At 42.7% G+C, this 15,648-nt stretch overlaps 1 protein-coding gene across 2 annotated transcripts in view; it reads right to left on the reverse strand.

The window, feature by feature from the left end:
• Positions 1-15,648, reverse strand: part of RNF130 (ring finger protein 130) — a 164,415-nt gene that overhangs the window by 25,214 nt on the left and 123,553 nt on the right. For both annotated transcript variants that reach the window (XM_029583971.1, XM_029583970.1), the window contains exon 6: positions 2,259-2,355. In XM_029583971.1, the coding sequence (XP_029439831.1) occupies positions 2,259-2,355 (97 nt within the window). The remainder of the gene's footprint in view (positions 1-2,258; positions 2,356-15,648) is intronic.

The following is a 15,648-nucleotide window of genomic DNA, read 5'->3' on the forward strand; positions in this document are numbered from 1 at the left end:
TTACAGCAACTTTCTTTAAAAAATACATAGCGGCTGCTCTAAAAAAATAAATAAATCCTAGTCTTATTTGCTATCAACTTATTTCGGAATTTGAGAAAGGCTGGTCTGGTACTTCTCATTCTGCATTGTCAGGGGCTGCTTTTTCTGTTGCTTACACAGTGGTCAGATCTGACCTGAGTCAGCTCTGCTTGTATATTATCTTTTATAGTTATCAATCATGATCTTTCTTCCAGTCAGCCAGATTGCTTCTTTTTATGCTACGCCACACAATCCTATTTTGTTACAGAGAGGCAGCAAAATACGGATGGATATTTCCTCAACTGTCCAGAGGGTGGCAGGATATGCGGCAGAATGGGTTTGCTTTAAAAAAAAAAATAAAAATCAGGGAGAGACAGCTTTGCGCACTCACAAAGAGTGCATGCTTTCCAAAAACCTGAGGTCTGCGTGCTAGGTTCCTGTTGAAACTTACCCTTTACAAGAAAACTATCTGCAAAAAATCCCGATGGTGCCCACGTCTGCTCGTCTCCCTGACCAGCCATTTGCACAGGCTCTTATCGCCACGTAGAAACGGGCTGAGCACGTGGCAAAATGTAACTGATTAAGTTTAAAACAACATAAGGTGATTTTTCAAAGGAGTCGCGCATGTTAAAAAAAAACCACAATATCATAGCAATTTTCAAAAGCCACTTACCCATGTTAAGTGTGCTTAAGGCAGGTAAAAACCTCTTGACAAGTCAATGGCATATATTGTAGCAATGTTTAAAAAGCCCACTTACATGAGTAAAGTGCACTTATGTGTGTAAAACCCAGTTTTAAGAGTGTAAACGGTTCTGAAACTCAGGCCCTACGTGTGTGGGTGCGTTTGACTACAGTATACGGTGCCAGCAAAATAATTACTGTATTAACAAAATGATTCTCTCATCCCGGCATTCTCCCACGAGACAGCGGGCTTGGTGAACACACGGGGGGAGGGGGGTTACGGGGAATTCCCTTTTTCATCCACTCCCCCAACAACTGCTGCTGCCGCCGCCGCTGCCAGTCCCAACCTAAACCAGTGAGGGGAAGTGGTGAGGTGGGCCTGCAGTTTTAGGGAACTGGGTGGCTGGAAGAGTGGCGGGAATGCAAACTGTTAATGACATGAACGGCACCATGCGCAGGCCCTGAATTAAAGCTCTCCTGCTGCCTGTGAAAGCTCTTGGTCAAACCTTTTATATTTGCTTCCGGAATACGTGAAAATTCACTCTCAGGGCCCGGAGGTGCTCAGAGCTTTCTCCCATTTGGTATCTGTGGAAAGATGCTTTAGTGCATCGGGCCCTCAGAGGGCCGAGCTCCGGATCTGCTAGGCTGAAGTGTTTCCTCTTCTTTTACAGAACCACCTCACAGCACAGAAGATGGGCTCTGTCTGCTTCACAACACTCAAGTTTTACTTAGCAAAGATGACTGGCTTAAAGAGAATTAACTGGAATAAGGCAGTAAGAAGTGCCAGATCATTTCTACAGTAATCAGTGCCAGTGTCTAGCAAGGGATTTCTGCTCATAAGCTCAGAGGGTCACTGTTCAAGAAAAATGTATTTATTTGGTCAAAATGTCACACACACTTTGATTACTGTTACAACCTTCCCCTTTTCTTTTTTGCTGTGGGATCTTCTCCTCCCTGTGTGTTCTCGGGGGGTCAACAGATTCTCTCTGTAAAATTTATTGCCATGCAGTTGGATTGCTCTTTTTTTTCTGGTGATTATTTCTGTCTGTTCTACCAAGTAAACAAGCTTTACTTGTATTATTATTTGTAAAACTGAAAAAGAAAACAAAAAAAAAATGTACAGTAATGAGAACAAAGAGAGAATCCTACCTTCTGAATTCCTACAGCACAAGATATGATTAGAAGAATGGGCTGGGAACCAAAAGCCTTACGTTCAAATCATTTTCCGCCATCAACACTTGTGACTTTCAGCAAGTGCTTCCACCGCCTCCGGTATCCTCTTAAGACTGCAAAATCTTTGTAACTACATGTGACTTGCTGTAAAGCAGCCTGGCTTAGGCTAAAATAATAATGATGTAGACAAACACAAAAATGGAAGATTTTTTTTTTTTCCTTGTTCTTGAAAAGAATCTGAAACAGCACCAAGTGGCCTCAGGGCTCGCTCGGCCTGACCTGTTTCCAGGTTTATTTTGTAATGCACGCGCTGAGGCTGTGGGCCTTTCCTTCCTAATCCCTCCACCCCCTTGCGTGCTGCTGGAGAGACGGGTGGGGGAACTCACCACAATGCCCAGAGCCTTGAGAATGTTCAGTTTGCACATCGGACAGGTGCAGTGCTCACTCAGCCAGGGGTCAACGCAGGATTTGTGGAACACATGCCTGGGGAAGAGAAGATAACATGAACGGGAAGCCTACCAAGTTTTGCAACAACACAGCACTCAGTCCTTGCACCAGGAGCTCGGGACTGGCACGTCCAAACCCAATGAAAGAAACAAACATTCGGAGGCATAATAGATAATGGTAAGAAAATTCAGCCAAGCTATTATGTCTTAGGAGGAACATAAAAAAAACTCTAATTTGGATCGCTTTCACTGAACAGATTTCTACTCTTAATGCCAAGTGGGCATGGCAGATATGGGGTTCTGCATATGGCACTGCTAGATAATTAATCTCCTGAGCAGTACAGGCTTAAAAACAGATTTATCATTATAAACCAATGTAGTACAGAGGAATTTGGAACCAAATTAAAATCTTCCAGCTTATTTATTTATCTATCTATTCTCTTCAATCTAGTCCCAAAACACACACAGATGGTTCTTCTGTTTCCAAATTAACTGCGTTGTACTCACACAGTCCTGCCCTACAGTGCATGCCCTTTGCCCTCTCCTGGAAACTGTGAATTTTGCTATCGAATGTCATACAGTACTTTGTAAATAAGAATGAACAGCTGTGTCTGTATTAGGATTGCAGAAGGTCTGTTTTAAGGGTCATTTCTATACATTCTAAGCCTATAGATGTCTTTCATCCAACTAGAAAGGGACCCGATTTGCTTGTGGGCCTGGCTGAAATCTCTTGGCATGTGCGTGGATCTTTCCACCAGCGGAGGGAACATGTTGAATTTAAAGCTGCTGTTGCTGGATGCTACTTTCAAGGGCATTGGTCTTGTACATTTCTGTGAAGGACACTGGGAGGATGTATTTCATATTGTATTTGTCTCATATGTTGCAATTGATTTTTTTTGTTTGGTTCACTATGAATACTTTAATTCATACACGGCCCATAATTTCCCAGAACATTCTAACCAGGAAGATAGTATTACAGAACGCCTTGAAACCGGAAAGTATCAACCTCTGCCTGCTGCAAAGCCAACGCATATTTCTGACAGGTGAAAAGGCCACGTCGTCGATCACTGAAAACCACAGCAGAAAAGCTGTTTTCTTGGTGCTTTAACATCCACAGCTAATTTAATACTACAAGACATAAAATCATTATCACACAGGCCATCTTCTTTGGCGCCAATTACTGCATGCCCGCAGAAGAGGCAGCTCTTGAGCAGGACTTGCCAGAGACCCCAAGTCTGCCTTCTGATATCCCAAAAGTTTGCTTTGTCACTGCGGGTCTGTAATTAACCACGTTTGTGAAATTCTAACTCCCACGTCACTGACAAAGCTGTGTTTTTTAATCATGAGTCAAAATCATGATTCAAAGTAGAAAAGGACAGTTGACCAGTGGAAAGACAGACATCCCTTCTAACCACACTCCGTTCCCTTTATAGCAACTGATGGCGCATTGTATAAATATTGAACCCAGACCAATGCTGTCACCTAAATTAGGTAACCTTCACTGTAAGCCCAGACATTTAGGCACGAGATCAGCTAAATCCTTTGACTTTATCCTCCCACCCCCCACCTTTACCGCATGGCTTCTGAATTCAATGTGGTACACAAGCATTTCTTTCGCCACCAGTTTTGCCCCACTAATCATTCGCAAAACTTCCAAACTTCAACCGTCAGGTCCCCCTCCAAGTTCCAACCTACAGCTGTGTCAAAATTATAAGTGATGGGGCAACACACATACATCCAGTATGATCCTATAACCCTCTGCTCATATAGAACCAAGACTTAAAAGTGTACACAAAGCCATCATATGCCTATTTAGGAAGGCTTGGATTGTGAAATCCATTTTCTGAACTGAATGAGATGCGACATCTCCTTGGTGGGCTCCATTATTGTCTCATCTATGTGCACAGTCAGTTCTTGCATTGCTATTACATCATTTCCTTTTTCACAGAAAGCGTTAGGATCCTGTCTAAAATGAATACATATTATTCTAAACTACTTTAAGTTATCTACAACATTCTGGGCAGTTTCAAGAGCATCCAATTTATAATCCTAAAAGTAACAGACAAAACAGGATTCTGCATGAAAAGTTTAAAAGAAAAACACCAAAACCACCAGCTTTTAAACTAGATGATGGGGGAAAGACGACAGTCGCTCAGAAGCGCGTGGTTCGAATGATGTATCTTTGAAGGATACTAAGAGAACAGGGAATTCAGGGCATCCCAATATAGAGGCTGCAATAAATGCCAAAGTGGATCAGGTACCTTTAAGCAAAGTGCAAAAAGATTCCGAATTACCCCTGTCAACTGATGAGCAGGTTATTAATACAAACAAGAAATATTTTTTTGGAATGTCTGTAAACAAATGCTAGAAATCTAAAAAGAAGATGGGAGTGTTTGAGTGCATAATATTAGATGAGATAGATATAATTTGCATCTCAGAGACCTGGTGGAAGGATAACAACCAATGGGACACTGTGATACCAACGTACAACTTTTATTGAAATGATAGGATGGATCCAATTGGTGGAGGGGTGGCACTATATGTTAAAGAGAGCATTGAGTCAAATAGAATAAAAGTTCTGCAGGAAACAAAATGCAATGCTGAATCTTTATGAATAGAAATTCCAGGTGAAAAAGGTAATAAAATAGTAGTGGGGGTGTAATACCATCCACCTGGCCAGAATGAACTAAGACAATGAAATGCTACAAGAAATTAAGGAAGCTAACAAAATCAGCAGCACAGTAATGGGTGATTTCAATTGCCCCAATAGAGAGGTAAAGTTCCTAGATGAAATAAATGACTGCTTCAAGGAGCAGCTGGTACAAGAACCAGCAAGAGGGGAAACTCTTTTAGAACTAGTCTTTAGTGGAACATAGGTCTTGGTGCGAGAGGTAACAGTGTCGGAGCCACTTGGCAATAGTGATCACAACATTATCAAATTTGACAATAACTGGATAAGTTCTTGGAGGAGATATGTTCTTAGAGGAGAAGTCCATTACCTGCTACTAATTAAGTTGACTTAGAAAATAGCCACTGCTATTACTAGCAACGGTAACATGGAATAGACAGTTTTTGGATACTTGCCAGGTTCTTATGGTCTGGATTGGCCACTGTTGGAAACAGGATGCTGGGCTTGATGGACCCTTGGTCTGACCCAGTATGGCATGTTCTTATGTTCTTAACTGGAGGGAGAGCAGTAAAGAAATCTACTGCAAGAGCATTTAACGTTCAAAAAGATGACTATGATAAAATGAGGAAAATGGTTAGAAAAAAAATGAAAGGAGCAACTGCAAAAGTTAAGAGTTTAGCTCAGGCATGTATGCTGTTTAAAAATACCATCTTAGAAGCTCAGACCAGATATATTCCATGCATTAAAAAGGTGGAAAGAAGGCTAAACAACTACCAGCATCATTAAAAAGTGACGTGAGAGAGGCTATAATATCTAAAAGAACATCTTTCAAGAAATGGAAAAGGGATCTGAATGAAGAAAACAGGAAACAGCATAAGAACTGGCTAATTAGATGCAAAGCATTCATAAGGAAGGCAAAGAAAGAATTTGAAAAGAAGCTTGCTGTGGAAGCAAGAATTCATAATAAAAACATTTTCAGGTACATTTGCGGCAAAAAGCCTGTGAGGGAGACAGTTGGACCATTAGATGATCAGGTGGCAAAAGGAGCACTTAGGGATAAAGTCATACAGAGACACTAAACAAATTATTTGCTTCAGTATTCACTGAGGAAGATGTAAGATATACTCATGCCAGAAATGATATTCACAGGTGATTCAGAGGAAATGAAACAAATTTCAGTGACTGGAAAATGTACTAGGGTAAATTGACAAACTAAAGAGTAGCAAATCACCTGGACCAGATGATATACATCCCAGTGTGCTTAAAGAAGTGAGAAATGAAATTGCAGACCTGCTATTGGAAATTTGTAAACTATCAACATCGTCGTCTATGGCAATGTAACACCAATTTTTAAAAAGGTATCAAGGGCTGATCCAGGAAACTACTGACCAGTGACTCTGACGTCTTTGCCAGGCAAAATAGTAGAAACTATCATAAAGATAAAAAGTGCTGAACATATAGATAAGCAAATTTTAATGGGACAAAGCCAACATGGATTGAGCCAAGGGAAGTCTTGCCTCACCAATCTGTTACATTTTTTGAGGGCATAAATATTCATATGGCTAAAGATGAGTCAGTTGATACAGTGTATCCAGATTTCCAGAAGCATTTGAGAAAGTCCCTCATGAGAGACTTCTTAGGAAATTAAAAAGTCACGGGATAGAGGGCAGTGTTCTACTATAGATTGCCAACTGGTTAAAAGAAAACAGAAAGTACTAAATGGTAAATTTTCCCAGTGGAGAAAGGTGAATAGTGGCGAGCCCCAGGGATCTGCTCTGAGACCACTGCTTTTTAATATATTTATAAACAACCTGGAAATGGGAACAACAAGTGAGGTGATCAAATTTGCCGATAACACTAAATTATTCAAAGCTGTTAAATCACAAGAGGATTGTGAGAAATTGCAAGAGGACCTTGCAAATCTTGGAGACTGGGCATGCAAATGAAATCTAATGTGGACTAGTGCAAAGTGATGAATTTAAAGGAAGAGTAACCCAAATTATAGCTACATTAGGAGTCACCACTCAGGAAAAGGATCTAGGTGAAATCGTTGAAAATCACTTGAAATCTTCTGTTCATTATGCAACAGCAGCCAAGAAAGCAAATGAAATGCTAGGGATTATTTGGAAAGGAATGGAGAATAAAACAGAGAATATCATCATGCTGGTGTGACTTCATCTTGTGTGCAGTTCTGGTCACCACATCAAGAAAGATAAAGCAGAATTAGAAAAGGTACAGAGAATGGCAACCAAGATGATAAAGGGGATGAAACAATTTCCCTATGAAGAAAGGCTAAAGAGGTTAGGATCTTCAGCTTGCAAAAGAGATGGCTGAGGGGAGATATGATAGAGATCTATAAAAGGAGTGGAATGGAATGAGTAAACATTAATCAGTTGTTTACTCTTTCAAAAAGTACAAAGATTAGGGGACACACAATGAAGTTACTAGGTGATATCTATATATATTTTCTCTTATTTTAAATGTATTTTTTACTCTACACATAATTAAGCTCTTGAATTCATTGCCAGAGGATGTGGTGAAAGCTATTAGTGTAGTTACGTTTAAAAAAGGTTTGGACAAGTTTCTGGAGGAAAAGTCTATTAACCATTAAGATAGAATTGCAGAAATCCACTGCTCATTCTTGGTATAAGCAGCTTGGAATCTACCTACCCCCTGGGATCCTGCCAGGTACTTGTGGCCTGGCTTGGCCACTGTTGGAAACAGGATGCTGGGCTTGATGGTCCCTTGGTCTGACTAGTATGGCAAGACTTATGTTCACCCATAGAAGTTTCGTAGGTTTCACAAAAAGTTTACTGATACTCAATAAAAGCCTTGGGTATGATCTTTTAATTTATTTGATTTACATTCAATTTTTCAGGCACTTCAAAGCAGATTACATTCAGGTACTGTAGGTATTTCCCTATCCCCAGAGGGCTCACAATCTAAAGTTGTATGTAAGGCGATGGAGGTTAAGTGACTTGCCCAAGACCAGAAGGAGCAGCAGTGGGGATTTGAACCCTGGCTTGCACGATGCTGCACCTCCACTCCTAGGCTGGCCACAGTCACAAACTGGTGGAGGCCCAGTTCCAGCATTACATGACACTACTCTTCCACTAAAGGCACCGAATTAAAAAAAACAAAACATGATCACCTTACCCCAGTACTGCTGCATTACACAAGCCTCCCATTCAATTCAGGATAAAATATAAAGTTTCACTATTACTTAGGGATGTGAATCGGGCTTCGGACGATTGAAAATATCGTCGATATTTTCAAAATCGTCAGAAATCGGGGGCTCCCCCAAAACGATAGGAAAACCCCACGATATTGTTCGTGGGGGTTCTCTTATCGTTTTGGGGGAGGGCGGGAAAAACGGCACACAAAAATAACCCCTAAACCCACCCCAACCCTTTAAAACTAATCCCTTAGCTTCCCCCACCCTCCCGACATGGAGGGAGCACTGGATAGCCCACGCCATTTTTAAAGATGGCGCTGGTCATCCAGTGCTCCCTCCATGTGACAGGGGCCGGCCAATGGCACGGATACCCTGTCACATGGTAAGGGCAAAGGGCCATCGGCGCCATTTTGATTAGTGGCAGCAGACGGCCCAGGAGCGGGAGATCGCTCCCAGGACCCCCACTGGACCACCAGGTACCTGTAAAAAGTTTTTTGGGGGGTGGGGGGGGGGGGGGGGTCGGGAGGGTGGGGGAAGCTAAGGGATTAGTTTTAAAGGGTCAGGGTGGGTTTTTTGTTTATCGGCTCGGGCGCAGCTGATAAACAAAACCGCGATCGGGCCGGACGCAAAAAAACCCACGATGTGAATCGGAACCGGAATCCGAACCGATTCACATCTCTACTATTACTACATAAGATAATCACGGGGAGAAATGTACAAGGTATGGGAGCTCACTCCTCATGCATACACCACAGCGACCACCGAGATCTGCGAACAAGGGTTTTCTTACAGTACCCTCTTTACATCAAGCTCACTTGGCAGTGGTACGGGATTGTACTTCTCTGTGGCTGGACCAATATGTGGAACACTGTGCCAGAAAAGACAAGGAATATAAACAACGTTAAAATACTTAGAAAGGAGATCAAAACATGGCTGTTCAAAGAAGCATTTGAGGATGTGCTGTACTGTGATTGGATTTAACATGATCCCGGCGGTTTGTCTCTGTTTTGGTTATGAAGTATGCTCTATTTTATGTAGGTATTTATTGATGGGAACTGCTTTGATCTTTGGGGAAGCTGAGGCCCGGGTGTCGGGTCCCGGCCTGGCTGCAGCTTCGGATACCCGACGGATTAGGTTAAGTAATTTCAGGGGCTTCTGGGCCTTTGCTTGGATCTTGGCTGAGGCCCCGGCGTCAGCCAAGACCCCAGCATCACGCTCGGGCCTAGGCCCAACTGGAGGTTTTACACAAATTAAAGGAATTAAGATTAGTTTCATTCACGGGGAAGGGGGGGCCCTTCAATTTGTTTCATGGCCCCCGCGAATGAAACAAATTGGCCCTTATTCGTTGCATTTTGCAAATTTGTTTAAAACAAATGCACATCCCTAAAGGGCAGTAATGACAGGAAGCCTTGGGCAATCAATTCATACATAAAGGGGATTCCAAAAAATGGCACTTACTAGTGTTGCACGTGTCCTGCACTGATGCTCTCTCTCCATGGCAGCTCCAGGACTCACAGTTGGAGGTCCTGGAGCTGCAGGAGAGAGAGCGCGAGCGAGCAAGCGACAGTGCGAGTGAGTGAGGATGTGCTTTCCAAGAGCCACGAGGGGCTCAGAGCAGGAATCTGGGTTTCAGTCCTAGTGACTGGGAGTATTCTCCGTACTCCTCGTCATGGCATCTCTAGACAGAAGTATTTATCGGGGGGGGGGGGGGGGGGGGGGGGTGTGAGTGAAGGAGGAGGAAAAGGAACAAGCTAAGTACGGAGGGAAGCAAGACAAAGTGACATTTCCACTCATCATCACTCCCATGCCCACACCATGGACCCCCCTGCCTTTAAAATGGCTATGAAACAACACAGTAAGAAAAAATCCTAAGGACCGCCTATGCAATTAACCCCCCCTCCCCTGCCCAATTTCAACCACCCGAGAAAACTAGCATTAAAATTATGCGATAGCATCATTCAACCATTTCTTCTATATGGATACGAGTGATGTTTTTACAGGAAGGAACAGAATCTCAATATAAATCCTGCACTTCCAGTTCTGTAATACTCCGTATCCACACAAATGCCCCCAACAATCGATTTACCACGTGTTCTCTTACAAGTCACCAAACAAACAAAAAAATAATTGTGTCATCTCAGTAAGAACACCACATACGCCTTCCTCTGCTAACCACTTTACACAAAATCTTGCACAAAAGACCCTTGGAGCCTATGTAGTAAACCTGCCACACCACAACAGCACTAACTCCCCAGGAGTCAAACAACAGCAGCCTTACCTATGAAAGGACAACGTTGCAAATATTACTACGGGTCTTAGAACACAAATATATACATCCCTACAGCCACCTTACAAACCAGCAGAATCCCTTCACCATGGTCACACAAGCAGGACGCAGACGGACCCACATCTAATACAGATTAAGGGAGCACAAATTAGAAACAGAAGTATGCAGACGAAAACTGAAATGGAAATCCCACGAATCCAGATTCTGCATGCAATGCAATACCAGAGACTGAGCTGAACTGCCTCCTGTACAGAGCAAAATACAAAGATAAAAGGAAGACACATTCTCAAAGTTGATATTCCACTCTCAAACAAAAAAATAAAATATTTCTTTTCTACCTTTATTGTTCGAGCATTTATTTTAAAAATTGGGCTGTCTTGGCCTGTCTTTTTGATCTTCTCTTAGGCTCCTTTCCATTTTCCATTTCTTTTCTCTCCTCCTGTCCTCTTCCTTTCCTACACCTGTTTTGGGCATTGATCTTTCATTTTTTTCTCCATTTCTCTCTTCTCATAGCTAAATTTTACTCCTCTTTCTCCCCCATTTTAACCTTCCAGGCCTCAGCCTCCCTCTTTTTACCTCTCAGCTTTCAATAAAAACATAAGAAGTGCCAGGCTGGGTCAGACAAGAGCCCATCGAGCCCGGCATCCTGTCTCCAACAGTGGCCAATCCAGGACAGAAGTATCCGGCAGATCCCATACCATAAATTTGTAAATTTGTTCCTTCTGTTAATTTCCTATCGACTTTTCACGGCTCCCAGTTGTGTATTTCCCTGTTTTATTGTAACTGCAATATTTATTGTAACTGAAATGTTCATTACGCACCTGTTTTGTTATTGTTTATTCTTCGTACACCCCTTTGTTAATTGTAAACCGGCATGATGTGAAACCTTTCGCGAATGCCGGTATAGAAAAACACAAAATAAAATAAATAAATAGAACTTACAACGCAGTGGTGTGTCAGGAAACAAAAAAACACTGCATACCAATACTCAGATTGATAGACTGACATTTGCAACGTTGAGAGTATTTCACAATACGAAGCCCCTGATGCAGCCTTTTTGGCGAAACTCAGCTTGAGTCGGACACTCTTAATAAAATACTTCCACGGTGTAAGGTAGTCCCTTTGTTGTTTGTTGCCTTGGCTACGTGGGACCGCCTTCCGAATTGTTTTATTGGACTTCCCACGTCCTCTGGCGACAGATTCCGACAGCTTGACCGTGCGTCGAGTGAAAAAAGTACCCTCTCCGATTTGTTTTAAATCTGTTGATGTCATAAAGTACCCCCTTACGGTAAGGTACAAAACCCTACGGTTCCAACAGGTTGGGTTTCAACTGAGCGGCCAGGAAAGGGGGAAGGCACGACCATGTCAGGAGCCTGCTGAGCTTGGGATGGGAAGTCATTCTTTTGGGAAGGGCGTTAACTCGCCATCCTGAGGCAGTGCCCTCTGCTTCTTTTTCCAGGGAAGAGTTAACCAACAAGCTTTCGAAGAAGGCAGAAGTAGAAGGGTCAAGCTCCAGCGAGCATGTGTTCTGCACCCCAAGGAGAGTGGCAGCAGAGAACTCCAATCCAAGTACGTTTATCAGAGAAGATCTCACTGTGGTTCTGCCCTGCACTATCAGGGGAGAAGAGGAGAGATCACCAGCTTGATTCAGATACTGCAAAGGGACTCGGTGTCAAAAAAGGTCCCTAACAGTATCCTAAAAAGTGTCTGGGGGCCTCAGAAAGCCCCTGCTGATTCATATTTATTCTCTCTCTCTCTTTATATACATATATATCTGTTAAAATCATTTTGTTTCATACCACAGGTGTTACCAGAAGGCGGTGTATATTTTGTCACAGCATTTTCATACCACAAGCACCTCATTTCCGTTACTGGCGGTAAAGAGAAGGACCCAGCACCACGCCTTCCCCCCCTTCAGAGTAACCCCGGAAGCCTCACGGGGGTGCATGACAGCCCCTCAGCTCCCGGCTGTGCCCTTGCGCCCGAGATGAGAGTGGAAACGCGGTTCTGCACGTGAACTATAGCTGCACTGTAGGTGAATGCACCCACATCTAGTACAATGTTGTACAAGAGAATATTGTGTACCAACGGGGGGCAAACCGAGTTGGCTTTGTAGTGATGGCATCCAGTCGTGCGATTATCCAGTAAGCCAGCTTCCTGGCTTGTGTCTCGGACTTCTCGGTTGCATTTTACCATTGCAACGCATAAACTGCGAATGCGCCAAGATTCAATTGGATTTCTCCTACTTCTCTCCACCGGGTCCTATTTAAGGCAAGATGCATTATCAAGCTCAGAAATGTGAAACAGGACTCCTACTAAAACAAGAACCAACCAAAAAAAAAAAAAAATTATATAAGTACAAATGGTTTTGTGATGAGTAAAAATCTCAATGTTCAATATTTCTGTTTGTTGTTGCATTGTTTCCCCGGATGTGATGAGCTGTTTCTCAGCCACTGGAGCTGCGCTTGCAGTCCTGACATGAGAGATAATTAGCTGATCACGTGGCTTTGGTTGGGGGGCATCTTTTCTTCCTCTTTTGCAGCAGCTCTGATGACTAAATCTAAAAGCTCTGGCAGTTACAGGACAGACCCACATTTAGAGCAGAATCTAATCATGTGGTCAGAAGCCTAGACGTTGGGACTCCATGTCACCCTGTAAATGACTGATGTTCCCTTCTGCCAGCAACCACCAGCTACCACCATAAACCCGTTCCGATTAAATCGGGGACAACATAACAACATAACAACATAACATAACATAACATAACATAACAACATAACAGAAAACATAGCTAACAAGCTCTGCCCTTCAACTATAAAAAAATCTCACACCAACGTCTCCAACAGACAGCCTTGGTTCACCAATGAACTTAGAAAACTAAAACAAAGCTTAAGAAAGAAAGAAGCGACTTGGCGTAAAACCCCTTGTGACAGCACCATTTCTTCATACAAATCCACACTATATCAGTACAAAGCCCTCACCTCAAAATCAAAAAAAGATTATTTTGCATCTAAGATTCACAACCTGGTCTTTGATGCTAAAGCTCTCTTCGCTTATGTCTCCAGCCTCACTCAAACCATACCGCGAGAAATCCCCTGCGACATGGCACAGTCTAAAGCTGATGAACTCGCTCAGTTTTTCCAAAATAAAATCAACAATCTTTTAACTCAACTGCCTTCCAATACCGCTGACGCCTTTCCATTATATCAACACCCAACCTTCAAAAACTCCAGCCTAAACACTTTTGAGCCCGTCTCTTCCACTGAGATACATGCCATCTTGAGAAGAATGAAACCTTCGTCTCACCCCGCAGACCACATCCCTACCAAACTACTTCTATCCATTCCAGACACAATAGCCACATCATTGACAAACATCATTAACTGCTCTCTAGCCCAAGGATCCTTCCCAGATGATCTCAAAATGGCTTCAATCTCACCACTCCTAAAGAAACCCAACCTTGATCCGAAGGACCCTAACAACTTCCGCCCCATAGCTAACCTTCCATTCATCGCCAAGATCATGGAAAGACTAGTCAACTCTCAACTTTCAAACTACATCGAAGACAACAATCTTCTCTTCGCCCCACAACACGGATTCCGAAAAAATCGAGGCACAGAATCCCTCCTTATCTCTTTGACAGACCATATCCTACTGGGCCTTGACAAAGGAAATTCATACCTATTGATCTTGCTGGACCTGTCCGCAGCGTTCGACACTGTCAACCACGCTATCCTCCTTAACCAGTTGTCATCCATAGGAATCAGCGGCACCATCCTTTCCTGGTTTAAAACCTTTCTCAACAATAGAGGTTACAAAGTTAAACTCCAAAACAAGGAATCCTCAAGATTCAACTCTGCCATAGGAGTCCCACAAGGTTCGTCTTTATCTCCGACTCTATTCAATATTTACCTTCTTCCTCTCTGCCAACTTCTCACCGACCTCAATCTAAAGTTTTTCCTATACGCAGATGATATTCAAATCATCATCCCTATCAAAGACACATACTCTAATACTCTTGACTACTGGGAATCATGCCACAAAAAAATCAAACAACTACTCAACAGCCTACACCTCATCTTAAATTCCTCTAAGACTGAAATCCTACTCATCTCTCCTGAGAACAACACCTCCAACAGTTCTCTTCCTACCAATCTGCCTACCACACAAGCTAGAGACCTAGGAGTAATAATAGACAACCGGCTAAACTTCAAGGCACACATCAACAAAACAACCAAAGACTGCTTCTATAAACTTCAGGTCCTGAAAAGGATAAGACCTCTTTTCCACGCTCAAGACTTCAGAACGATCATCCAAGCAGTCATTTTTTCGAAACTAGACTATTGCAATTCCCTATTGCTAGGTCTACCTTCATCATACTCCAAACCCCTACAGATGGTTCAAAATTCAGCAGCCCGAATCTTGACAGGCGCAAGGAAAAGAGACCACATATCCCCCGTCCTGAAAGAGCTTCACTGGTTACCAGTCTACTTCCGCATCATGTACAAAGCCATAACCATCACCTACAAAACTATACATCAACTTACCACTCTCGATCTTCAATTCCCTCTCCAAACACATAATTCTACCAGACCTACTAGAGATGCTTATAGAGGCTCCCTCCAAGTTCCCCCAGCGAAAACGACCAGACACATCACCATAAGAGATCGCGCCACCTCCACAGCTGGCCCTCTTCTGTGGAATTCCATTCCTACAGACCTCAGACAGGAGCCCTGCCTCCCAACTTTTAGGAAAAAACGTAAGACTTGGTTATTCAAACAAGCATTTCCGGACACAACCCAATGACACATTCCAATGACTCCTAAAACACCACTCCTCTTGTATATAACATTTATTCTGTATACTATATTTAAATTGTATATTGTTTAACCATCTCTTTTCTCTCCTCTCTTCTTCCTTCTCCAAGTTCGGCTACCCTTGTTAAATGTAACTGTACTTTCGGACACCACAGTTCTAGTTTTTGTTTATAATGCACTCCTGTTCGATGTAAACCAGCAAGATATGTTTTCATGATTGCCGGTATATAAAAACTCTAAATAAATAAATAAAAATAAATAAGATGGCTCAGAAGTTAATGAAGGCTCATTAGATATTGAAGGTTTCCCTTTGCTGAAAAAAAAATTTTTTTTTTGTAAAACGGAGACCAGACTGAGTTACTGCACATGGAAGAGAGCCGATAAAGCGCCATATCTCAGGGGCTGGCAACTCCCAGCACACA

The sequence above is a fragment of the Rhinatrema bivittatum genome, chromosome 18, assembly GCF_901001135.1.
Source record: "Rhinatrema bivittatum chromosome 18, aRhiBiv1.1, whole genome shotgun sequence".
NCBI lineage: Eukaryota > Metazoa > Chordata > Amphibia > Gymnophiona > Rhinatrematidae > Rhinatrema > Rhinatrema bivittatum.